The following is a 25,932-nucleotide window of genomic DNA, read 5'->3' on the forward strand; positions in this document are numbered from 1 at the left end:
TTATTCTTATAAGAGCTATTAATGAAATATATGCATATAAAGTAGATGTTAGCACGTATATACTTACAGCATATACAAATTAATTCAAATATGTACAGGTGATTTCTAAAATTATAAATAACACAGACACGAAAAAAAGAGAAATATATTCTCAGAAAGATGTTGGCAGAAATTCGCATTTATTTCTTATAATATATATATATATTTATATATTTTTTTTTATCTCAAATATTTTGTGACAACAACTTGGATTGGAATGTCATATTGCTAGCTCTGTCTGTAGGAACACAATAAGAGGTCACATAATAAGAGCATCTTGTGCGATCTTTAAAATATAAGCAAGTTTATAATTTAAAGGTGTTGCTGATAGCAGTGAAGCAGACTGAGACAAATACAGAATTATGTACAACAAAAAATGAGATCATTTTTTTAATTATGCTTGCGTTATTTAAGTGTTGTGAACACATTCTAAAAATTATAATAATTATTATTTTTTAAGAAAAAAAAGCATCGTTTTTCACATAGACACAGATTTGTAGTGTGCATCTTCAATATGGCCTACAATGATAGACAAATATAACATGATCACGCAACTTATACACTAGCCTTAAGAGAAAAAAGGCTCATATTTTTAATATTTCTTTTTTTTTAATACAGACACACCACAAAAATTTTTTAAATTTTTTGCTTTATATTTTGATGTTTATAACTGTAAAAATTTACACAAAAAAAACACAAAAAGAAATATATTTATATATATTTATATATACTTTTTTTGAAAATTTTCGAACTGACGAGCCGATAGCACAAAACGTAATAAACACAGCGATTTTTATCCAGTTAGCGAATTTTTATTATTTCGAAGAGTTTTCTTTTTTTTTTTCTTTAATATTTTACACAGTGTGACCTTATTGCCTTATGGAACACAATAATATCTGATTGGGATATTTTTTTAAAGAGCAAAATTTTCTTTTCATACAGGCAGGAATTCTGTCGATCATTTCGGGTTGTCTTCTTGTATTCGAATTCTGCCAACGCTTGTATATTATATCTTGGGAAGGATAAAGTAGGTTGGAAAATGCTCTATACAAGTAGATAATGCATCGAATAAAAGGAATGACATTGACGACAAAATAATAAAAGTAAGGGACACACGCCAAAACATTTTACCTTTGGCGTTAGGGCGTCCTTTTCGAGGAAATTGGCTGCCATCTTCCCGTCTCGAAGATGGATTGTAAGGACAAGCGAGGGGCAGGGGAAGAGTACCAGCGAGAAAAAGAGGGTGGTCGAGGTTACAAAATGCACACTGATGACGTATACAGATGGCGTTTGGAATCGTTGTATGGACAGGTCCAAATTATGCTGGCCTGTGAACTACACGCGTATGTACAGGACATACATTGCCTCGGTTAGGCCTGCGGTTGGTGTACTTCTCGATCCGATCGCTTCTCGTGATCGATCGATATATATATATATATATATATTTGTCTAAATTTTTGTTTTTTGTATTTTTAGATCTTATCGATGATCACCGTTGCGATGATGATGATGATGATGACGACCAACCTTGTGGCCAGCAACAGTCAGGAATTAATGTCACCATTGATGGGTGCCTCCGCTGCCCATGGCACCTCGGAACAATGTGCTGGTCTCTGCTTCATATCAGACAGCACCGGAGTTACAGGAGGCAACAGGGGAACATAGAGGAACAACTGTCGCTCTCCAGTCCATGGCCCCATAGGGGGGCCAGCCAAAGGTCACTGCAGTGGCATGTATGGCCAGTTAAAAGAGCTGCCACTGAGCAGCATGTCCCTGATTAGAGTCTCAATAGGTGTCTTTCCTACAAGACGTACGAAGAACAATTGTTCGATGACTTGAGAACTAACAGTTCTTAAAGATGGTAGACGCAGTAATAATTTCCCGAATCTAGTCGGTTGATTTGGATACTGTGTCCGACAGTATTCTTCTAAAGCACACTGGGATTTTTCTTGTAAGCTCTCTATATGAGCCACGTCAGATAAGCCACACGCATCTGCAGAAAATAAAATCACATCGTTAGATCATCATTAAATCAAGTTTAATTCAACTGACTGGCCTTGTAATTCAATCAAATGGCAATTATTCACAACAGGATTTTTCAATCTATCGGGGACGTTAAGGGACTAAAGTAGGCTACCCTTTTTTTAATCAATAAAAAAAAATAATACTACTACTACTAATAATAATAATAATTTGTGGTAATGTAAATCTGGGATAGTTACGTGTATATAAAATAGTTTCTAAAAATACGAAAATAAAATAGGAATTAAATATCTTATCTGTTGGTCAAAAATCAATTTGTGTCGATGAGGAACGTTTGAAGCACATTAATGACGACGTGGAAGATTTATCATGTATGAATTCTTGAAAAACCCTGATTTACGTATTAAAATAAGTCATTTATTGATGGAAAAAATTATTAATCGTTTACGTTCACATTCACATTATTAAAAGATTAATTTTTCTAAAAATTATATTTTTTAACATTAAAAAATATGTATATACTGTATATACTGTATATATATATATATATATAAATTTTATATAAACATATAAATATAAACTTTGTATACAAACCTACGAATCTGAAATATTTTATCAAATATAAATTAGCAATATAACATGCAAAATATTTTTAAAAATTATTATTTAATAATAATATTTAATAATACATTTTAAATATTCGTTCAAGAGAAATTGCAAAATATTAAACACTCTCCAAAATTATCTTGATTATTATTTATTTATTATTTTAAAATATAATATAAAGGATAGGGTGACAAGTTCTTGTTCATTTTTCAATAGAGCCAAAAAATTCTATAAAATTTCGAATAAAATAAGCCTATATTTTGAGAGGGTGAAACGTTTCATTTCATTAAGATATATAAAATTTGAACTAATAAATTTTGTGTATATTTAATTATAATTTTATGTATAACAAACTATTATTTTCATATAAAAATAATTTAAATTCCAAAAAAATAATTTAATAATAATAATTTCTTATCAAAAATGAACGACTCAAAATATAGGTTATAATAATTTACTTAATAAAAATAATCGATTTTATTTATATAAAAATAGCATTTTTCCCCTTAAATTTTGCATAATTTTATATTTATTTTACTTATATACATTCTATTATATTCGATTTTGATAAAATTGTAGAGTGTTTTACATAGCAAGCACTGAATAAATGGAAACAAATAACGATATAATGATAGAATCGATCATATAAATGTACCATAATATAAATATATAAGGTATACATCAATATTCATACTTGAAAATTTGATTATATAATATTTCAAAATTAATATTTAAACTAGAAAAATATGTTTACTAAGATCTCAATCTTCTCCCAAACTGATTGCAGTGGAATAGATAGAAAAAGTAAAGAGATACGTCGAGTTGTCAGACATTCGATACTCTCGGTTTGTACAGGGATATAGACCAAAAGATGATATTACCATTATGGTAAGAAGTACTGTAATACAATAGCTAGCCCACACGACCGAATTTGTAGATTGTCTTTGATAAAACAGCTGATTATCTTTTTTTTTTATTTCAACTACGAATATTCAATAACTTGGAAGTGTGTTTCCAGTTACGAGCGATCTTATTTTAATAAAATGTTTTCTTAAAAATATAAAATAAAATAAAAGAAAAACTCGGGTTTATAGCTCTGTAAAGTTAGATTTTATTACGGGAAATAGAGTAAAAGTTTATATATTATAAATTGTAATTTTTACATTATGAAAATTAAGTTACAATTTCAGATTTTTTTTTTCATTTAAAAAGTCGAATTTTCCATTAAAGATAGATCTAATTGGATGGATCTTTATGTTTATTATGAAATATTTAATTGTGTACGGTACAATACATAAATTATAATGTAAATTCGTATTTTATTACAGGAAATATCGTTAAAATCATCGCCTTATCAAGAAAACTTAAATTTAGCTTTGATTATAAAAATCTGGACTCGACTGTAAAGTATCGGTTTGACTTCAAAATCTTGAACTTGACTAGTAAAACCTTGGGCACGACCAGAAAAACTTGAATAAGGCACAGAAAAACTTGAACTTAATCGCGTTTGGCAAATTGATAAAAAGAAAATTTACAGGCCTACATTCGACTTTTTTGACTCCCGAAGAAAGAAAAAAAGAAAAATGGGGGATGCCACATTCAAACAACACGCCCATATGTACTGTACCTCGAAATGTTCTACTCGAACGGGCCCCAAATGGTTACATTCTTTTCACAAGGCCACAACGCGTATAATTTAAAGGTAAAAAAATTCTCCAAAAAGTTTTAACGGTCGGCTTTACTTTTAAATATCAAATTATCAAATTATTTTTTAACCACAGAACAATTTTAAATGGATAATTTAAATAATTATTCTATCAGCTTAATATGAAATTAGGTCTGCAAATAGGTTAAGGATTAAGATTACTCATCTTATGTTTGTTGCCGAGTACGAGAGTTGAGAAGGGAGAAATTTATTATAGCAATTTGGTAGGAGTAGCTAGTTAGTAAGATAATTTATAAATTTATTTATCCAGAATATAATATTTGTAAGATTTAAAGAGAGTTGTGTGCCTTAATTTATTTTTAATGTAGAATGAAGTGAAGTAATGTAAAACATTTTTACGGTTAGAAAACAAAAAAAGGAAACGTTAACAAAAGAGAAACAATTCGGCAATCGGACTAACCGGCTTTCGAACAAGACTTAATGACCTAATTATTATTAATTAACAGTTTAACTAAGCTTACAGTCGAAGTTAATGATTGGTAGGAAAGCCACTAAAACCGTTATCAAAGCAGCCAACTGAACGACTGTCTACATTCCAACACCTGTTTGGGCAGATGAACAAACAATCAATGCTTGACACAAATAAAGCGTAGTATGTTGACATTAACCAACCGTTCCGATTTTCCTCTTAGCTAACGTCCAACCCCATACACGTCTGTGTACAGTGAAAGTTAAGATAGATCTGTTATTCACCCAGGTGTTTTATGCACATCCGTGTTACAATTTTAGAACTATCGACGATTCGGATCACTGACTTACAACGATAAAATACAAGAAAGAGGAAAGAATAAGACGACAGAAAGAAAGAAGAAAAAATTAAGTACAATATGACCATTTTAGGTAGAATATATATTTATACCAAGCTCGGGATAATTAGCAGTTAGGCATCATCTTCCTTAAAATGTTTACCTTTTAGGAATTACAAGTGCCTGAGGCTGTGTCGTGTTTGTCACAGTTTCGTGAACACATCAGCGATTATTTTTGCGGTGTGAATTTTATTGTCAGAAAGATGCCGTAAGAGTTGTTATAGAATAAGTAGAGTGAAGAAAATTGTGTTGAGTTTTCCGAACAGTGAACTCAACAGTAAAAACTGGGATAAAAGTTATCAAACTTTTGATAGAAATAAAATATCGCCGTTTTTTTATTTATTTATTTGTTTATTTTTATTTTGAACACATTTTTCTTCGAAGTTTGATTACATTTCCCTCCCCCTTTTTTATGAATCTACCAAAGGTTTTCTAGCTTATTTTAATCTCGGAAATGATTAAAAATGCTGAAGATGTTTGTAATTTTTAGTGTTGTAAAAATAAAACTTTGTTAGAATTTGCTTGTTTTTGTTGGTGTTCGGTTGGTTTTTGGGGCAGTTTAAAGTATCCAAAATAAATATTTTCAGTACAAATACCACAATTAATTGCTCATAAAATACTAATTTAGTCTAAAATACAATTTCCAATTTTTAAATTATTTTAACGAATTAAAATCAAATTTTAATTAAAAAATAACAATAAAATAATCAACTCCACCCAAACGGCGCCTCGACTAAACAAGAACTGAAATTAAAATAGAGAATATATATATGTATATATATTTTTTATTAAAATAATTCACTAGTTTACATCCTGTGCGTAATTGAAATATCGAATTTAGAATTTAATTACGAGGATGAAAATTAGAACGGATGCTACTAAAATAGATTCCAGACAATAGTTCTGCAGTTGGTCTGCAAATTTATCTAAATCTAAATTTAGGACGTATGTATTTTTTAAAATAATTTTTTTTATAGAAAAATAAAGACTTGTTTGGATTTAATCTGATGAGAAAGGAGGAAGTAAAGTTCAGATTGCGTGAGAACTCAAAAGAGAATGGATGATTTGGGCGATCGAGATAATATACAGATTTAATTATATACTATTACAAAAATAGATAAAATATTAGTCTTGTACAGGGAAATTATAATGACAAATACAGAAAGTGCGAGTTTTAAGGCTTATTTTTATTGTTTTTGAAAGAGGCGTATGGCTTAGAGGAAGTATAATTTCTAAGTAAGGTTTCATTACACAATCGTGAATGTTTAACTGACAAATTTAAAGTCGAAATTAATCATCAAACCGTATTTCTAGTTAAAAAAAAATTAACAAATATATACATAAATCTTACGTCACTGTTCCTTTTATTTAGTATTTTCTACGAAATCCCCCCACTCGACTTTTAACAAAACAAGTTTTTCCTCAAACGTATTGCATAATTTAAAGATGTTTCCTTGTTGAAAAGTTAATAATTTTTATAAAATCAACGCATCTTACGTAACAAGACTTATAAATTATTTAAAAAATAGGAAAAAAAATTTTTTTATCCAATTTAAATCGCGTTAAACTCAAATTTTAAACAGATGCGGCATTATTACATTAATATTTTTGTAATATTTGAAACGTATCTTTATCTATTATCAGGCTCATGGATCGCTTTCATAAATCTTCGGTAATCATAATGTGAATGAAATATTTATCGTTTTTGATTTTTGCGATTCGTCTACTTTGTTCCCAACCAAGCAGAAAGGAGGTAAAGAAGAAAAAAGAAAGAGCTAGTGAGTGGTCAAGGCGGAGGCAGATAAGAAATCTCTTTTAATCGTAGCCCATTCCACAGCAAGCAGTGATGCACTGGAAACTACCAGATTGGAAGAGTCTGTAGCATTTTGATTGGTTGACTAGAGGTTCTGGCGCCCCAGAGACGACTGCAGAAACTAAGTTATTAGGGAAAAGATTTTATGGCATCCTTACAAGGAATCCTTTCAGAGAGATTCGGTTGCAAGACAATCCAATCTAGTTATGTAGCTAAGGGACAGTATTGTCATGTCAACAGTAGAATTTTTGAGTCGATCGACTGTCGGTAAAGAGCGTGTACAAAGCCTTCGATTTTTCCGTTAGACTAATTACCTATAGCTAGAGTTGTTGGCTGTTTACATCTAGTAAAATGTACTGATGTTGGAAAGAATCAATGGCAGAATCTATTTTGGAGAACAATTGGTTAGAATGGCGAGTCCCACCCACCGCAGTGCCCTCCCATCACAGATCAGCACCGCTATCGAGTCGACGGGGGTGACAGATAGCGGTTACCAGGGTAACCGGACAGGAGGGGAACGTCAGTTTGCGGCGAGCTACTACAAATTACCACTTTGGACGATGACACCACTTCTTATGGCACCAACCCGTGTGTATTTGCATAGAGCACGCCGACTTCCACCGCATTATCTGGCTTCCTAACCACCCCCTTCACCTTCCCTGATGGCGATACCATGTCGATACATTACTGGTTTTATGCCGAGTCGGCATTTTACGTTCGATCTAACGGTTGGTTTCATAGAGCGGGTCACACTGCTCAACATGCAAAGGTCAAAGAAATTACAGACTGCGGGAGTCATCAAGACAAGGCTATAGTTCCCCTGTCTCTCTTTTTTTTAACAACGAAATCATTTTTATTAAGGTAAAGAGTAGAAAGCGATTGGGTGGGTAGGAGAGGAGGAAGGCCGCAAGAAAAAAAAGAGGTGTGCTGCAATAGTGATAGCGGAATAAATCTGAAACGCATTAGGAATTCCAATGTCTGCTAGTTGGTTTTTTATGCCTTCTTTTCTTTCACTCTGCTCTGTCTCACTCACTCACTCGCTTCCTTATTCATATTAAACTTACATTTGCGCCCAATGTACGCTGAAAGGTATTTTGTTGTAAATTCGCTTTTTAAAGAAATACTCCCGAGTTAACTGTGTAAACAGACTTTTCTATTCTCTTTCGTTCATCTGTCTTTCTAGGAGCCGCTATCTCGATTGTAATTCGAGTGAATGTTAATTAAGAATGCATCAGAATTCTGCTTAACCTTTCCAAGACACAAGTGCACATACCCAGCACGTAAAATGGAATTAAAACTATATATTCCCTTTAACCAACAAGTAACTTTCAACCCTTTAGAAGGCATCGTTTCATTTTACCTCCCAGCTTATTTCACTCGCTACTAACGAAAAATGTTCAGTTGTAAATTAAGCGCGAAATTGATGTTAGATGGAAGCACGTTGGAGAAAATTAAACTTTCAACAATCCGTTTTACAAATTGGCATCAAAGTGCGCCACTCCTATGAACTTTAACACGGTTCGAGTTTTGCGATCCTAATTCGACTTTGACCGTATTCTCCCCCTTCTTTCTTTTATACATATACTAACTTAAGTCATGCGAAAAGAAGCTGACTAGGCTAATCTGCCTAGTGTTAAGAGATGTGCACACAAAGGCACAAATACCGAAAATTAATACTGGGACTACCCCCTCATATGACTTATCGCCAACAACTGAATGGCACCCGGATAATGAAGTCAGTAGTCCTGAATGTATAGTTGGTTGCTTTTCATCCCCTTGATTTTGCCATCTGTGGTTTTCGCCCTCCTATGTATGATCAAAACTCGCCAGCCACATATTCTGACGTCATGCTATTGTGCCTACAACATGCATAAGGTTATTATTATTTGCAAGACTGTGTGCGTGTGACGCACGCTTCTATCCTGCTAATTCCCGCTTTGAAAATTAGTTTAGCGATCAGCCAATTTGCTTTCTATAGAAATATATTTTTTCAGTGTTTTCGTTGTAGGATAATTATTTTAAAAAAAGTACATTTTAAAATAATAAAAAGAACATTAATGTTTCTATTATTAAGTCTAACAAATTATTCAATGTCTACATTATTTAAATGCTAATTTTCTGTAAGAAAATAAACCTTCTTTCATAAAATAAAACACTTTAATTATAAGATATTGTAAGTAAAATTTATTTTTAATAGCTTTTAACGGCATTATTTAAACATTAATTAACATTAATGACTTAAAAATTCTATAAATCGAATTTAGTAACAACAGAAAAATTTTCTCTATTTAAATATTTTAATTTTATTTAATAATATTAATAAAATATAAACAAAATTTAAGAAAAATCTATACTAAAAAAATAAATCAGGATAGGCTTGTAGGCTACCTACTTTTCTGTTCTATACTAAGGAAATTAGTTATAAAAATGCTCTTTTAAGCTTATCCATTAAGAGTTATTATCAAAAATCTGATTCTGCTCAAAATTATCATTAAACTTAATCTAAACAATAAACAGGCCATAGAACAAAACACGAACAATCGACTAAAAAAACAGGAGGAGGAGGGAAGATTTTCTGATATTCAACTAATTCTTTACTACAATGGAAAGATTTAAAAAAATAAAACTTGTAGTTTATTTTTTTTCCGATTTAATGGCCTAGTATTTGTATAATACTCGTAATTTATGAGCTATTAACTGAAGTTTATAATTTAACCCGCTCTTGAACAGGTTAAATTACACCTATGGTTCGAATCATTATATCGTTAACCTAAAGGCAAACGAAACAAATTGTGTGGAAGAAAGTTTAAAATTATATCGGATTAAAGTACAGTTTTATTTTCTGCATTTTATTTAAAAAGAAGAAGAGGAAAATTCCGTTTTATTCGAGATTAATATCATAATCAGCTTTTAAATCAAAATTCGAAGATGTAGCACATAAATCGACTTACTTCAGCAAACGTTATCGATCTTAAACAATCTATAAAATTAACTATCTTTATTATACAGAATGTACAATAAATCTCCTTATATTTTATATATTTAAAGTCAGCATATCTGAAATCGTAACAATTTCCCGATGCCATCGAAATTTATCTAAACTACATCCTAAAATTGTTCCAATTTGTAAATTTAATGATAGTATTTTACAAAATAAAATTGATTTATAGCCTAATTAAACTTTTATCAATGGTCTCGAATGATTTTTTCCTTCTCTCTCTCTTTTTTTTAATTCGATAGAAGACAATGCATCTTAAGAATTTTTCCAATTGTTAGATTTAGCCTATAATTCATTATCGGGAAAGAAGTTAAGTCGCGCTCTATTGTCCAGTACAATAGCAAATTATAAACTAGGACAATATTTACTCCGCAATATTGTTTTCTTAATTTATCTATTCACTTTAAAAATCAGGAAAAAAAAAAAAAAATATTAACAATAATAAAATGCGATCGCAAATCGTAACAAATAAGTCGCCATTACGCGTCATAAGTCGTCATAGTCTATTGTGGTAGATAAGGTAGATGCTTGCTTACAATCTTATTATTAAATCAACAAATGTTATGTATTGACCCCACGTTATCTAATCTAAAGGCTGACAAACTAAACATTCTAAATAGTTTCGGTAGGTTCAATTCGGAGTAGACAATTCGTGAAGTTTTTGTTTACAACTGTCGTTACTCCAACGAACGATTTAAATAAAAAGCGAATTAAAAACGAATTTTCAAGCGCTTTCTAAGTAAATATTTCGCACGAAATAAGTTATTAACCTATACCATTTCTATTTATAACTTTCTCAGTAACCGTTGGGATATTATGTGTGCATTATCCATACTAGTATTGAGTTTAGAGGTCTACAAACCTACATAAATTCGTATTGCCCTATATTAGCGAAGTTATATAGCCAAATATTAATGGAACATAACTTATCTAGTTAAGGAACACCTGCTTTATCATTACCTTGTCATACAACCGTGTGCTGAGAATAATTAGTAAGATACGATATTGTTACTAATGTGTCCATTATTGCCGTCTTGTAATTTCGTTGTGCAGTAAATGTCTTTCTAAGAATTAAATTTGGAGGATGTATAATTTCTCTCTGCCGTCTGTTTGTTGGCAATGGAAGTGGTGTTTTAAAAGTATATAGATCAATAATTCATTGATAGCAATAAGTAGTTCAAAAAGATAAAGGAAGTAAAGGAAAATGATTCTTTGCGGAAGGATTTCTCCTGTTAATTAATTAATATAGATTTTATTAAATTAATAAAATGAAGTTTGTAAGTAATGAAAACAGTTGTAATGTTTCCTGGATCATGCGCGACTATGCAACAGTTGCGGAATAAGGAACAAAAATAGAATGGGAGAATGTTATTGAATGGTCTACATCACATTTAACTAACCGATTTACAATACACAACTAATGAGGACAGGGGGAATTAGTCTTTGTGCTACAGACAATGACAATTCCGCCGATAGAAAGGTCACAGGGGATGAAAAACAAACACCACCCCACCCCGAGGGAAAATATTGGTCGCACGCACAGGTGGTCACAACACCGCTGCAGAATCTCCCTTTCCCCCTGCACGTATCACGTGACATTCGGAGGCACGGTGGTGGTTCTTAGGGTGGCGCAGAATGGATTTAGACGACCAGATTCCCACCGCTACGCTTGACTTTAAATGGCAGAAGGCGACCCAGCAGTTTGTATGCGAATAACCGCGACTTGAATGATATATGCTCTACTGTATCCACCTATTTGATTGATGGAGAAGCTATGGTTTAGACCAAAGTCGTTCCCTGTTGGAGAATAAGGCAAAATATCGTTCTTTTGCCATTTGTAGGCCTCCGTGTCGGGTAGACGTCCATGTGAAATTCAATACTATGATGGAGTAGTGGAAGAAATACTAGTAGAGGAAAGCACGTGGAAAAACAGTCCCCCAACGGGGTTGGACGTTGCACACGAGAATGACACAACCTTGACAAATTTTCTCTATTTCCAGAAGGTATTGCTTTTATTTGAGTAACATTTACATTGATGGAAGTTCGGTAAATAAAGCTTCTGAATAGAAATCACCTAATGCATCCGAAGGGGGAAGGAAATGATTGATTGTAATACTTTAAAAATGCAACAAAAACTTAAATCGATAAAATTAAAAAGAACAGTAATAGTTAATACTTCGCAACAGTCTTATCAGACGCGATTCAATCAGAAGAATCGTATTACAATCCGTCTAACACTGTCCGGTACAATTCTTTTTATACAAACGATACTCTCTACCTACGCCGGAGCAATGATTAATTTTTCAACTTTTCTAAACGATAGAATTCGCCTACGAATGGCCTAGAAGAGCTACTTCGCACACGGTTCTTAATCTGATACGTACAAAACATTGAATAAAATAAGAGGAGAGTTATGAAAATAAACAGAAGGGCATCAGTTTTTTAAGCACTCGACATTTTTATTGTATCCGCCTATCTTGCTTTAGTAAGCTTTTATAACTCCATACATAGTAATACTCATCTTGTGTAGCAATCTGTTATACGATTCAAATTTTCGCCGAAAACGCATTAAGCTGCAAGCCCGGAACATCGTAATGGTTGCTGCATTGATCAGACCGTATCTTAATGAAATTTTCAAATGAATGCTCCGTTCGATCATTTTATTGCCGAACGAAAAACCGTTAGTTCTGTATGTAGGACTCATAGGAAATCTATGGAAGTTTTGTGCCATGTTATCGCTTCTGCACGGCAATTAGCCTGTGATTAATACGATACGTCGTCCATCCAATAAACCCATAGGCGCTATTGGATGACATACAAATTCCAACTTCTGTAAAATCTTGATTATTCGTGTCATCAGTCAAGGACAAAACTCTGACCTAACCTCTTTCTCCTATCGCAGCACCAAAATGGCCGTTGTTAAACCGGTTAGATATTTTTTCCCCCGAAGGATTCAAAGCGTGTAGTCTATAGTTTGCGTATGTATATGGTTTTTTTTTTTAGTCTTTATTTTCAGTACAGGTGTCTGATTGAATCCTTCCCACCGTTTTAAAAATAACCGGACTCTATAAATAGCCTTATTCAATCGACTATCTATAGAGATGGTCGTTTAATAAGGGGGTTGTTTCTCTTCGTCATAATTAAGAATTGCTTGGGTGTGGCTCTGTATCGAATTAAAACTAAGGAGTTAGAATTAAAAAGTCTTTGATTTTCGTTAAATATTCGTCCATGACGGCGAATCGTCTTTTGACTTGTTATGTTCATTCTTCGAAAATTGGATATTATTATAAAATAGATTGGTGAATTCAGGAAGTGTCCTGTTAAAGTGTTTTGGAACCACTTCATGCCTCGTAATGTTACTAAACAGCTATTGTAGAAGTTTTCCAGTTTAAATTTATGTTTTACACTTTGATCGACTATTTAAAAATATTTTTTAAAAGTGTAAATAAAGTTAAACTTTGTTCTATTTAAAAATTATTTTGACTAAAAAAAATAATATTTAAAAATTAATTTTTATACAGAACATAGTTTAATCTTTATTTACAAATTATAATTAATGTTTATATTATTAAAGTTAAACTTTACTCTATTCAAGAATTTATTAAGTCTGTTGTCTAAAGTTTAAAACTGTTTTGATGAAAATAAATGTTATTTTTTTTTAATTTAAAAAATTAATAATTTGTGGGAAATTCTATATTTAATTTTATATAAATTTTAGTGCATAGTTTCTTTTTAATATATTTAATCTGAGTCGAGCAGAGTCTTTCAATCAGAAACCAGTTTAGCAGTAAAAGCGTTTATAACAAAACAGAAAGAAATCAATTCAGGTCTAGATGTTCTGACACTTTGGAAGAGAGATTTAGTTGGAGTTGTCCAACCACTTCAACTACCACTCAAGTGGTAGCTACCAAAAACCAGATTATCCGAGAAGCGAATAGACTTGCCCCGTTCCGTTGTGTCCTTGCTGCTCGGTTGGGTTAACGAGATGTTGGGAACAGTAATTTCCTCACTCTGATTAAAGCTGCTTATATAGCCGGAACTCGGTACAGGATAGGAGAGGCTCAAGATAATTCGGGGACTGGCTGAACACAACTTGGCCTCCACCCACTTTGGTAATTTCTACGGGTCAAAGGTCATCTTATCTATGACGTCTTTATAACCGTGTCCGCTCGCTTCCATTCTTTAATCCGTGTCCAGCTATCTTTGTACGGTTATTACCTTATAAAAGGGGACTTAAAAAAAGAAGAAGAAACAATTATGTACAGTACATTGGATAGTTTATTATTAATGAAAATTGTTACGGTTGCCATTGTTAGGTAACGGCTCGCGGTCCTCTGCCCTTTTGATATTATTTCTGAACATGGCCGCTATTGTCTTAACTCGTTCCTTTTATAAACCGCACACAATGTTACAATGTACTATTGACCTGTACGCGTGTACACGTTTGACGGACGGTCACCTGCATCACGCACACGCATACAGACACACACACAACGTACACTGTACAGTTCCGCCGTGTGTTAAACCGATATCCCCTTTTCCGTTTAGAATCGCGTGGCTGCTAGATAACAGCCGTAATTAGCCTCGCACAACCATCGCCATCAAATTGCTGCATGCTGTTTGGAGTGCGATAAACACAACTAAAACAATAGAAGGCCATACATATCTTACATCCTCTTCTATCCGCTCGTACTCGACTCTACTTCGTCTGGGTCTCCGCCATCTTACTCAAACGCCAGCTTTTAGACGGGGTGACCTAGAAGAAGAAGAAGAAGCTTTTCTATCCCCGTTCTAGTGTCAATCACGCGAAACTAAAAAGAAAGGAGGGTAGTTTCTTATCTCGCTTCTAGCGTACAAGTTGTGCAGTCAGGGATCTAAACTGATCTATGACTGGTATCTGGCTTTGACTGGGTCGTGTTAAGAACGGCCACCTTAACCTTCTTAGCAGTGATCTAATGGCATGATTCATGGCTTTTGTAAAGAGCTATTTTTTCTTCGGTTTTTCCTTTCTTAGCTTTCGTCTTTTGTTCAATCGCTATAACTTTCTCAGAACTGTTACATTCATCATATTCTATCGCTTATCTCGCCGAAAACTGGGACGCGTTGACCCTCTAGTATTTATATATGCTGAATAACGTGTACCATTTGAATGAAAATATTGAGGATGCTTTGCTTATTCACGGGGTTACAGCTACTCGTGCTCTGGCTATCTTAAAGTGTCTCGTTCACATGACTTATATTGCAGATAAAGGCGGCGAGTTTCTCTGCAACCATTACTCGCTTTATTATCACGAATATTCTCTGTAATAATTAAACATTAAACATATTTTGATACATTAACAACATAGGTTTTAAATCATTAAAACATGCACAAAAACACGATAATAATTTCTCTTTCTCTCTGATTTATACTTAATAATATATTTAAATAAGGAGAGATAAAAATCTAACAGATTATTATATAAATCGTAAGAATTATTAATATATAAAAAGTTGAAACAATATTTTAAAATATTAATTATGTATAAATCATGCAAAGTCTTTGTTTGAGAATTATGTACTAACTTGGAACCAATCCAAAGGCGACTTTTGTTTGAAAGTCGAGGAGAGAGAAAATATTCCTTATCTAAACAATTACTAGTTATTAAATAATCTGCAAGGAAAATTTCAGTAACTGTTGAAGTTTCATTTACAAATAATAAATCATTTTTTCTCCTTTTAATTTATGGAAACGTGCTTTTAAAATATTAAATTCTAAGGAATTTAAAATAGTTCAAATTCAAATTAATACAGGAAAAAATAAATTCATTTTTTACATCTAATTTTAAATTTATAATATTTATAAATTGTTTAATTACGAATAATTTAAAATAAAAGTTTAATAAAAAAAATTAAGGTCGCACGGTGTGGTCCGACTTAACAGAATATGTTAATTAGGAGCTAAGTGTGTGCCTCAAAAACTGTTATTATCTCAAGTGTTTGCGAAATTCCCACGCCAAGAAGCAGTAGCAATGTCCCCAGAGAAAATTCGAGGAGGTAACAAAATGTTTCGTTAAAAACATTATCATCCCAACGCGGTATTTTCGGCAAAAGAAGTCTAGCCGATTGCAAAATGATTCGGTATCCAAGCTATAATAACGGTTGGAACCATTTTTAAAATTACTCTCTTACGCCACGCTGTAATCTTAAAGGAAATTAATATCCCTAGATTACAGTAATTCACGGTAAGCACGGGGATAAACAGCCTTGGATAATCGGACGACTGCAGGGGGCCTCTACCTATAACTTGAACTTGACTTCACAGGACAATAGATACGAATTTAGCTAGGATAATGAGATAAAAATCTCTTGTCCGATTATCTTTTTTAGTCCACTACCCGTCCGAATATGTTAAATTAGCCGTGAGGATAGCCCCAGGCAAGAATCTGCTCCCTGAACTGTGCAGCGCGCTCCTATTCTAAGGAGCCACAAAAATTAGTCCGCAACCTCGATAAAGTTGCCATCCACGATATCTCGCACCTCGGTGTTTTAAATAATTTTTTTTTTTTTTTTGCACGTAGCCAAGTAAGGGTGAGGCGATATTAGGCGCATAACGTTAATTAATTGTCGTTTAAAGTGAAAAATGCAAATGGGGTGAAAAGTTGAAACTCTTATATGTACTAACGATGCGGAAATTTGAGCGTCATCTTGATGGACAACGAGTAAATAGATCAGCGATTGAAGGTTGCACAGAGATTCGTATTCGCACTATCGGCCACGTGAAGAAAAAAAAACGGTCGACCCCGAGGCTCGGCAAGTTTGAAGAACCGTGCAGAGGGATTAAGGGGGACAGGTTCAACTAACGCCAGCTGCACGCAATGGTTCTTTTACCTTAGTGCTGGGTTGTCTCCTGTCGCGTGCAGTACCGACTCTTCGTTAGCCCCTGCATCTCCCAAGGTCAAGCTCGCTTGCCTGGTGGGTGTTGAGGAGGTTTCCGGGTCTATCTCAACCATCCCGGACTAAGCTCGGGGGCAATCGTGTTCTTACGAACAATACCTGACCTTTTCATCTGCACGCTGATTATACCTGCCGCTCCTCGGCACGGGTGGTCAAATGAAATATTTGGTGACGGTGATAAAAATCTTATAGCGTTTTCTATAGGTCTTATAGACCGATTCAACACGTGTAATATTTCGAAAATTTCACTTCTTTCCGTCTGTATCGAAAGATAAATGGCAGTCTTTCGACCTTTCTTTGTCCTCTGCCGGTTGCAAAGCGCGACGCCGATTTTTACACCCACCCGTGACGTCAGAGAAGTTGAATATTTTGTTTTGTGCGAGTCAGTCTGTAGTGACACGTATATATCATCTCACCCTCTTCGTTTCTTCGAGTTGGTCAGAAGCTTTGCGGTTCAGTGAATAAAAGAGGATTCAATTTGTGATGTGCCAACGCAGCGGAAGTTGGCGGGACCCGGCTGCCGTCCTCTCTTCTTAACACCAAATAAACTGCTAACGTCTAGCCCCGACGAGTCTTTCTTCTTTAACAGTTTCGACACAACTGGACGACGATGTAAGCGCACAAAGAGTGCATGAAATCCTTTCAGCTTCCTATCCTTATTGGCAATTCCATGTCTCCGAGATGCGCTGGGGGCATTTATATGTGCTATCAATAGATGAGCACCTGTCGCTAGCGCCGTAATCGTTTATTGTGCAAGGAATACTGCCAAAAATCATCCACATAATTTGCTTCTTCGGGGCAACGTGATTACATAAACAGCCTTTTGTAAGTCGATCGGCGTATAAATATTTATCTTATTTTTCTATTAAAAAATGTGTTTATAAAAGGAGTACCCTTCTCTATTGATTCCATTAAAATATCAATTTATAAACTAACGTCAGATAATTTTATTGCCTTAAACAGTCGAGTAAAGTTTAATTCTTTTAAAAACTCATCAAGGATATCCTATCTGTACGAATTTTTCAACGTTCTAGGCCACATGGACAGTTTACTCAGAAATTGGTTAAGTGACACATCACTAATGCTCGCTGACGCTCGGACCCGATTATTAAGTATCAAATTTTTTCTTTTCCTATCTCTACAGTTTCGCCCCAGACCTCACACATAGAACAAAACTTCACTGTAAGTCGTCACAAGGTTAAAAAACAAGATGGCGCCGGTTTAGCCACGTCCGCCTAGCAAGTAATAGGATCTTTTTCCTACGCCATCGCTGTCCGAGCATCGAGACTTGGCCGTTTCTTTTCCTTCACCACCATTCAACTTCTAATCTCAGATAACATAGCCCCACTTCCCGTCACGTGGTTAAGTCCGTTATTCTCGTCATCGAGTGACGAAAAAGAAGAACTAATTGCCATTGATGACCGCAGAAGATCGTTCACAAATTATTGGGTCGTGAATCAGTCTTAGGAACCTGTCCCCCAACAGGAAATTCGATAAAAAAATTGTAAAAAAAAAAACAGAAAAATCTCTGCTTAAAGTATTCGGAGTCTAAGTTTTCCCATAACAAAAAAATTATATATATTTTTTTCTCTTTTAATTTTTAACTAGAATAATTGAAGTAAAGTACTTTAGGAAGCTGTAAATGAGTTTCTCTTTTGAAGATTTCGCAATATATTATCGCTTGTATTGCATATTCTAACTTCCTGACTCAATGTCCGTTGAGTTTAATCTCGAATTAAACATCGATATCGTTTTACACGGAATCAGAGGAGACAGTAGGTCTGTTAGAAAAATATAAATGAGTGATGACTCAAGAAGTGGGTCTAATTATAGAATTTTTAAGAGAGTGGTTTTTAATTATTTTTATTTTAATTTTTTTTACGTAAGAAGGTAATGATGACTGTTCCGCTGTTACAGCCTGTCGTTCGTGTCTAGGGCCAGTTTCTGGTAACAATATTAAAAGTATAATGAAGTGACGAGGTGGAAAAACGACACACCTTTTCTATCATTTTTGCGGCAGAGGTGTCGACTGGCAAACAGTTGGCTAAGCAAGCGACGTAGAATACCATCTGCTGCACATACAGGGTAAGAGGAGCCGAGAGAGGCGGTGGAGTGACAAAAAAATGAAAGATCATTTGATGTGCAAGTCAGAGGCGGCAAGCATGACGAGCAACCATTTCGAAACAGAGGTCAAATGTTCCATTCAGGGACATATTGTCGTTAACCCGCTCACATTTAGAAAAAAAGGAATCTAGGTTGAACTCGTTCCGTCAGCTTCGAAGACACGATAAGGGTGGAGGACCCCACCTACACCGTTTACTCCATTAATAAGTGGTTAATAAATGCATTAAAAAAATCTGCACAAATTTAAAATAACGTTAACATAATTATTATCGAGATTTTAAACTGTAAACATTTTATAGAAGAGAAAAATCCAAAAATTCTACATTGCCAATTCGCATTAATTCTATATCACTTGCTGAACAAAAATGAAAGTTTAAGAATAAAAATCGATCAAGTTGAGTTTCTTTTCTTTATATATATATATATATATATACGAGAGAAAATAACGTTTTAAACGTGAAAAGGGAATATATAAACTTGAAAATATAGGCAAAAAATAACTCTAAAAATAAGTCTATAAATGTAGGATGTAAAACAGGCCTAGGCCAATAAAACAAAGGGACAAAAAGTGAATAAATTAAAATATTTCTTGTGTTTAACTGAATAAAAAAAAACACCTCAATCGTTATTGCAGTTTGTCTAGTTTTTGAAAAATAAACCATGTAATAACTTTATAATAATCTATGTATGCATTGAAACATGTGGATCATTAACAACGCATGCTTTAACCAAGGCCTATTAGTCAATTCTTTATCTGTACATCTTATGTGCTTTACTTATCTACAGTTAATTAATTTTTAACACGAAATATGATCAATAATATATATATTAAAATTCAAAATTTTAAAATTTAAAAATAGGCCTATTAATCAAATACATTTAACTTAAATTTTTCGAAACAGCAGTTGAATATTCATAAATTTTCATCGCAGTTTTTAATTATTTAATCGTCTTTAAAATATTTAAAATTAAAATTTAATTTTATAAAAGACTTAATAAATGTTTTAAATCAAGATTTTATTCCAGTATAATTTATTTAAATGTAGAAAAATTTATAAATAATAGTAATTTGATCTCTAGGCCTGTAGAATATTTACAATGATTTACAAAATGCCTAATATAATTATGGGTTATCTTACATCTAATATTAATTAATATTTTTATATATATATAAAATATGTAATTTTTAATTATTAAAACTGATTTCCTATTCTATTTGCACATAGATCACAAGATTTCAAAGGAAGTAGCTACAATAACTTCCTATTTAATGAGATGGAGAAGGGCAATTTTAAATTTTCTACACTCTAATCACTAAAATTAAATACATGTGTATATATTCAATAAAATATCACATATAAATTATTAATTCAAAAATAATTAATTAATTAACTGAAAAGTTTTCATATTTTTGTATCTTTATAGTTTTCTCTATTAAATTATTATATAAGTTATTTATATTTTTATTAAATAAGTAAAAAACTCAGTCTATAAAGAAGTTAAGAGCTGTTTTTATCTATTTCAAAACATGACACGAATAGCCTACAAGCCTATAAACTCTGCTAGCTAAATCGTTACATAAAAAGTTTATAAACAATCCAAAATATTTGAAAAATCAAGTATTTTTATTCCCAAAACATCACAAAACATTTCTTCCTGTTCATTATACGGACAGTGACATTTCTTTAAGTGTTTTACGCATGACTTCTCTCTGTTGTGTACTAGGAAAGGGTACAAAGATGACTGTAATAACTAAGAATAACCGTCCGTGGGAAAAATTCGCATCTCTAGACCAAATGCAGCACACGCCCTTACTTAGGAGGTGGAGCCCTAGCATATTCGTATCAGCTGATTGTTAAGCATCTAAACAGGATATGGCAAAAACTGTATTGTATAATGGCGAGCGTTCGATCTTTCGCAGTTATGGTTTGAGGCAATGTTAAATTAATCGTTAGTGAAACCGTTAAAGTTTTTTTTTAAGCTGCTGCTGTTCTTCGCTGTCTCCTCCCTTCCATGCTATGTTCAATATCCGAGCGGAGAAGGCACATAAAAACAATTACCAATCGACTGCAGTCTGAGCGGTCGATACTCACCTTTAATACCCTGTCGTGGAACTGTTTTAAAACCTCTTACATGTGTCAGCTATCTCTATCGTATCATATCTATAAACACTGCTAGCTGTACACTTAAGGGTAAGCCATTTAGGCCTGTTCTATCGAGTGTAAATTTGTGAGGAACATTTCTTAGCTTAGGATTCAAAGCATGGTTTAAATTATGTTTTTATCGATTGGAGAATTAATTTCTGCTAAATTAAAATTAAAACGTGTTTTGCCTTGCAGCTTTTACGCGTGTTTTTGGGATGGATTTAGCTTCCGTCCTACAAAGCTTTCCTTAAGGGAGGTTAAGGGTTAGCGAGTTAAACTGTCTACTATTGAATGGAATTTATCCAGTTTATATCCTTCTGCGTGCTTAAATGTTGGTGCTGAGACTTTGCTTCGGATATCAAGCCAGACAGACACGTTTCTGTAATTTATCGCCAAGAAATCGCCGTCAATAATTCATGGCGTGTTGCCGTATCTTTGGTGGTGGAAGCAAACACACAGTCTAAAAATGATTTACAGAGAAATGCCAAGTGTCGTAGTGAACTGTACGATTTCGTCTTGTCACAGTTAGCAACGACAACGATCCACTTAAGAAGTGTTCTTTTCGTTATGATTCGTTGGGTGAACTAAGGTATTTGAGCCGAATTGCTGCACCCCTGACAAGTCAGAGCGGGTCTTTAGATCCGGGATGGTTGACCGAGCTTCACGTCGTCTCAGTTGGCTTAACAAAACCGCAGAATGAAGGAGGGAAATTTATAACCCAAACCGGCTTTCCCCAAAGACAAGTTTGGCGAAAAAAAAGGAAGAAAAAAGCAATCGTCAAAAGAAGAAGAAGCATGCTAACAATTTTTTTATCCCCACCGAGATATACCGTTTTTGATAAGAGCTATCGTTTAAACAATATTGGTTGTTTTCGTGAATGAAATTTTTGGAGGGTATTGTTGCCCTCTTCCACGCATTTGGCGTGAGAGATGATTGGATCAGAGGTCAAAGAGGAAACAATCAGTGTTCTAGATATCATTCTAGCTCGGGGCGGTTAAGAAAAATATTGACACTTACCTGTCGTAAATAATACAATTGCTTTTAGACAGCTGTACTCTGCAGCATCCACGTGGAGAGCTTTGAGTTTCTCTACTTGTTCTTGGAAAATACGAATATGGTCCATAAAGGCAACCACGCGATCCGCCGCCATGGGCGATGCGTGAAGTCCGGCTGCCGCTAGTAACGGCGCAACGTGTAAAGGCATCGAACACTGGGATGCGTTCAACACGAACAACTCGCTCCACACCAACCGTAGGAGGGCCACTTGGTCGGTGACTTGCAAGTCTGGAAAAAACGGAATGTTCCTAGCCCACTCCACGGCGCTGAACAGGAGCCTTGCTGCCAATTCGCAGATGTTGTCTATCCCCATGATGTTGTTGGGCTGCATACATTGGGCGTACCTCGAAGGTGGATAGGGTTCGGCCCGTAACAGCAAGGAGATGAAACTTGAAAGATAGGAATGTCCGTTGAGTGTGTCTCCGTTGGTGAGGGCCATCTGACCAGGCAGGGCATGTTGGGTGGGTGGAACACGTCCCCTCTGTACAGCTGCAGGGTAAAGACAGGGGCAATATGTAGTATGTCTAGTTGTCATCAGAGGACAAGTGTCACATGACACATAACAGATCTTATCGACTGATTGCATTCCTCTTAGCATAATATAACCGTCATGAGAAAAGTATTAGATGATGCTACCTTAACTACCTTCTTCCGACTACCACAGACAGTGACACTACACAGAAGAATGGTTGGGTTATGTACACACGCTGGCAGCGTGCTGTCTCCCTCCGCAAGCTGATAACACCATACCTGATACATTCACATGCGCATAACCTATAAGAGTATTACAGACTAGAGAAAGAATGGACGGAGGGAGAGGCACCCAGGGTACCGAACCCCGAGGCGAGCGGCTTGCCGCTCTGACCTGTCACCCTCCGAAAGGTCAAAGGACGAGTCGCTACCGACAGGGTTCACGTACCTGGGTGCCAGGGAAGAACAAAAAGTAGCTGACCTGGGCACCTACCCTCCCTGCGCATGCCCATTTTCAGGCATTTCTTCAGACGACAATACTGGCACTGGTTCCGATGGTGTTGGTCAATAGGACAATTTCTGCTGCCACGACACGTGTACGTCAAGTTCTTCGGACACTCCTCTTGAAGAAAGACTTACATCCCTCACAGGTAAACTGACCGTAGTGCTTTCCGCTGCTCTTATCTCCACACACCACACATTCGATGTGCTGCTGGTTCTTGTCGGAACTCTGCGATGGCGTACTGGGCTGGGCCGAAGTGGGTTGGACAGCGGTCGGGGTCTGCGGGACTAAGTCACCGTCGGCAGCCGTATTCCCCGTACTTGAGGCCGGGTCCCGCCAGGTTGCCACCAGGGCCATGCTAAGGTGGCGGCGACTTGGTGGACAAGGGCCGCTGATGCGCGCGCACTATCCGAGACCAGCGAGTTTCACAGCGTCCTTCTTGATCAGAGGCTGGCACCAAACTGCTGCTCCCAGCCACAGTCAACGTCACATGTACGAAGCCCCAAACTTGAACCGGGGGTGAGGCAGTCAGACAGCCGCCGCCGAACTGGTCTGCTTCCGTCGACGACACACCACAGATCTCTCCTCTACCGTCTGGACGTAACCCAGCTATTTTGAACTATGACACGATAGTTGAAACTGTCGGGTTGGCATGGTAACCACTTCCATATATGGCAAAACGTGTCATTAAAGTTCAAGAAGCCTATTAGCGAGTGATAATCCTGGGCTAGACGGTCATGCCCCCTAGGCAATCAGGGCATGACTGGCGAACGCTCTTCCCTCTTCTCATTGGCTGCCGCCGGCGTGTTATCCGGGCCATATTGTCGGCACTACGTATCCTTGCGCGCTGTGCTGACGGAGCGTCGCCGGCGACTCATTACGTCGGCGGGTCATGTGGCTATCGGGGCCAATCACCGTAGACCTGGCCACCAAACGCGCGCCCACTTGCCTAGGTGTGAAAAATGGGTTGGTTCTTCATACAAATCATCAATTCTGCTGCACAGTGCTGACCACAAGCGACTCGAACGCGACGCAGGCCGCTGCGTCCGCGCTCTCGGCCTTCCCGCCGCTAATTGACCCGCACTTTGACTTCCAGCCGCTACGAACGGGCTACTTTGGCTCAGCTATCGACGATCCTCGGCCCTCTTGGCACATACACCCGTTCTCGTACCTCCGGGGAGAGTGGAACAGGTTCGCTCGGCAACCACACGCGCACACCACCGCACACACACCGGCTCGTAGATGGCGGCTCTCTTCACTAGGCTCTGCCGCTTCTACCCAACACTAAAAATCGCTGCCAGTAGACGTACAAGTCAACCGAGCGCGGACAATGACGTCATTTCCGCTTTATTATTATTTTTTCCTTCTTATTTTCCGGGCAAATTAATTGAACATTTTTATATTTTGAGTATTTTTAAATCGTTCGATCGTTCGGACAAAAACTAGAGTATCTTTGGTTACGGGAGAACGGTTACTCGGAATGCCGGACCACATGGCGTGGCATCGGACCATAACGCCAGTTCGACGGACGATTGGTCACTCGGACTTTCGGAGGTTTTCGTACGTTTAAGCAAACCGAAATTTCTCGTGGAATCAACGGTTTTGATTTCATTAAAACCACTAGATTATTTATCGGGTGTAGTTCATCACTCGCATTCCTAATATACCGAGTAACATCTTCGAGGCATGTGGTCCTCGCTATCAGGATATATTATGCAATTCTCGGTAGGAGAAGGCAGGTGAGACGTGTTATACGCCTCCGATTTAACTGGCAAATTGAAGTATTTACCTACCATTTGGCCACAGTCGAAAACGAACACCTGGCGTGTTGCTCTTTAACGATACCGAATATCAGCGATGACTATTTTGGAAATCAGATTGGTTTCTCATAAGCCATCTTATAGGCCGCCTTCACACAAGATGTCTTTCAATAAAGTTTATATAATATTAAACGAATCTATCCCGCCGAGAAATAAATTTTTAATAAACTAGACACATAATTATAGCAGTTCGGGCTCTCGATATACAACAAATCTCAACTTAAACGTTAATTAAATATCCATCCCTTACTTTCGATTCATTAATATCTCTTTCTACAAATCTCTTACTCATAAAGATCATATTATTATTTCGACTGCTGTACAATTTTCCTATCGTCTTGTACATTTAGTAGTAGACAGGTAAAATTTTTATCTTAATCAATTTATGACACTTTTTACAGCCATCACTTTACTGAGCAGACTTCCTTCCGATCGATGCGGAGAATGTGCGAGAGTCTCTTCACCTCAACCTGGCAAACGTGGATCCTGATGTCTTCATGATGCACAAGACTTAATAGGTTGTAAAAGAGTTCAGGACATCCGTGCTGGCGGGATGGTCAGGAAGCTCGACTCCTGCTGGGCACCACACTGGCCACTAAATATTAACCTCACGTGAATAGCGCCACCCTGGGTGTAAGAGAACACGAAGTTCCGTATCTTTTCAGTACGTTCCGCCCAAAAATTCGCTTTAATTCTTTTTATATTTATTATTATTTTTATTTTTATTTTTTGTTTCGACTACTTTTTTCGGTATCTTAAAACTTGCGGATGTGTTACGTCGCCATGTTTTAGTATCGTAGGCCATTAGAAACGGTCTAAAAGGGGTGTCGATAATCGGCGGGGTGCCTCTGGCGCGTTTCACAAAGTTATCAAAAAACTTTTGAATATTAAAATCTGCTTAACGGTGT

The 25,932-nt window shown here is 35.7% G+C and overlaps 1 protein-coding gene across 1 annotated transcript; it reads right to left on the reverse strand.

Annotated features, from left to right (window-relative positions):
- Positions 1-626: 626 nt before the first annotated feature.
- LOC136985518 (nuclear receptor subfamily 2 group F member 1-A-like) lies at positions 627-24,456 on the reverse strand. Its single transcript, XM_067282809.1, is given in 4 exon segments — positions 627-2,032; positions 22,193-22,720; positions 23,196-23,309; positions 23,312-24,456. Coding segments are annotated over 4 exon segments (1,167 nt in total). The 5' UTR covers positions 23,562-24,456; the 3' UTR covers positions 627-1,757.
- Positions 24,457-25,932: the final 1,476 nt, after the last annotated feature.

Source organism: Centruroides vittatus, unplaced genomic scaffold (genome assembly GCF_030686945.1).
Source record: "Centruroides vittatus isolate TY-2023 unplaced genomic scaffold, ASM3068694v2 contig_971, whole genome shotgun sequence".
Lineage (NCBI taxonomy): Eukaryota > Metazoa > Arthropoda > Arachnida > Scorpiones > Buthidae > Centruroides > Centruroides vittatus.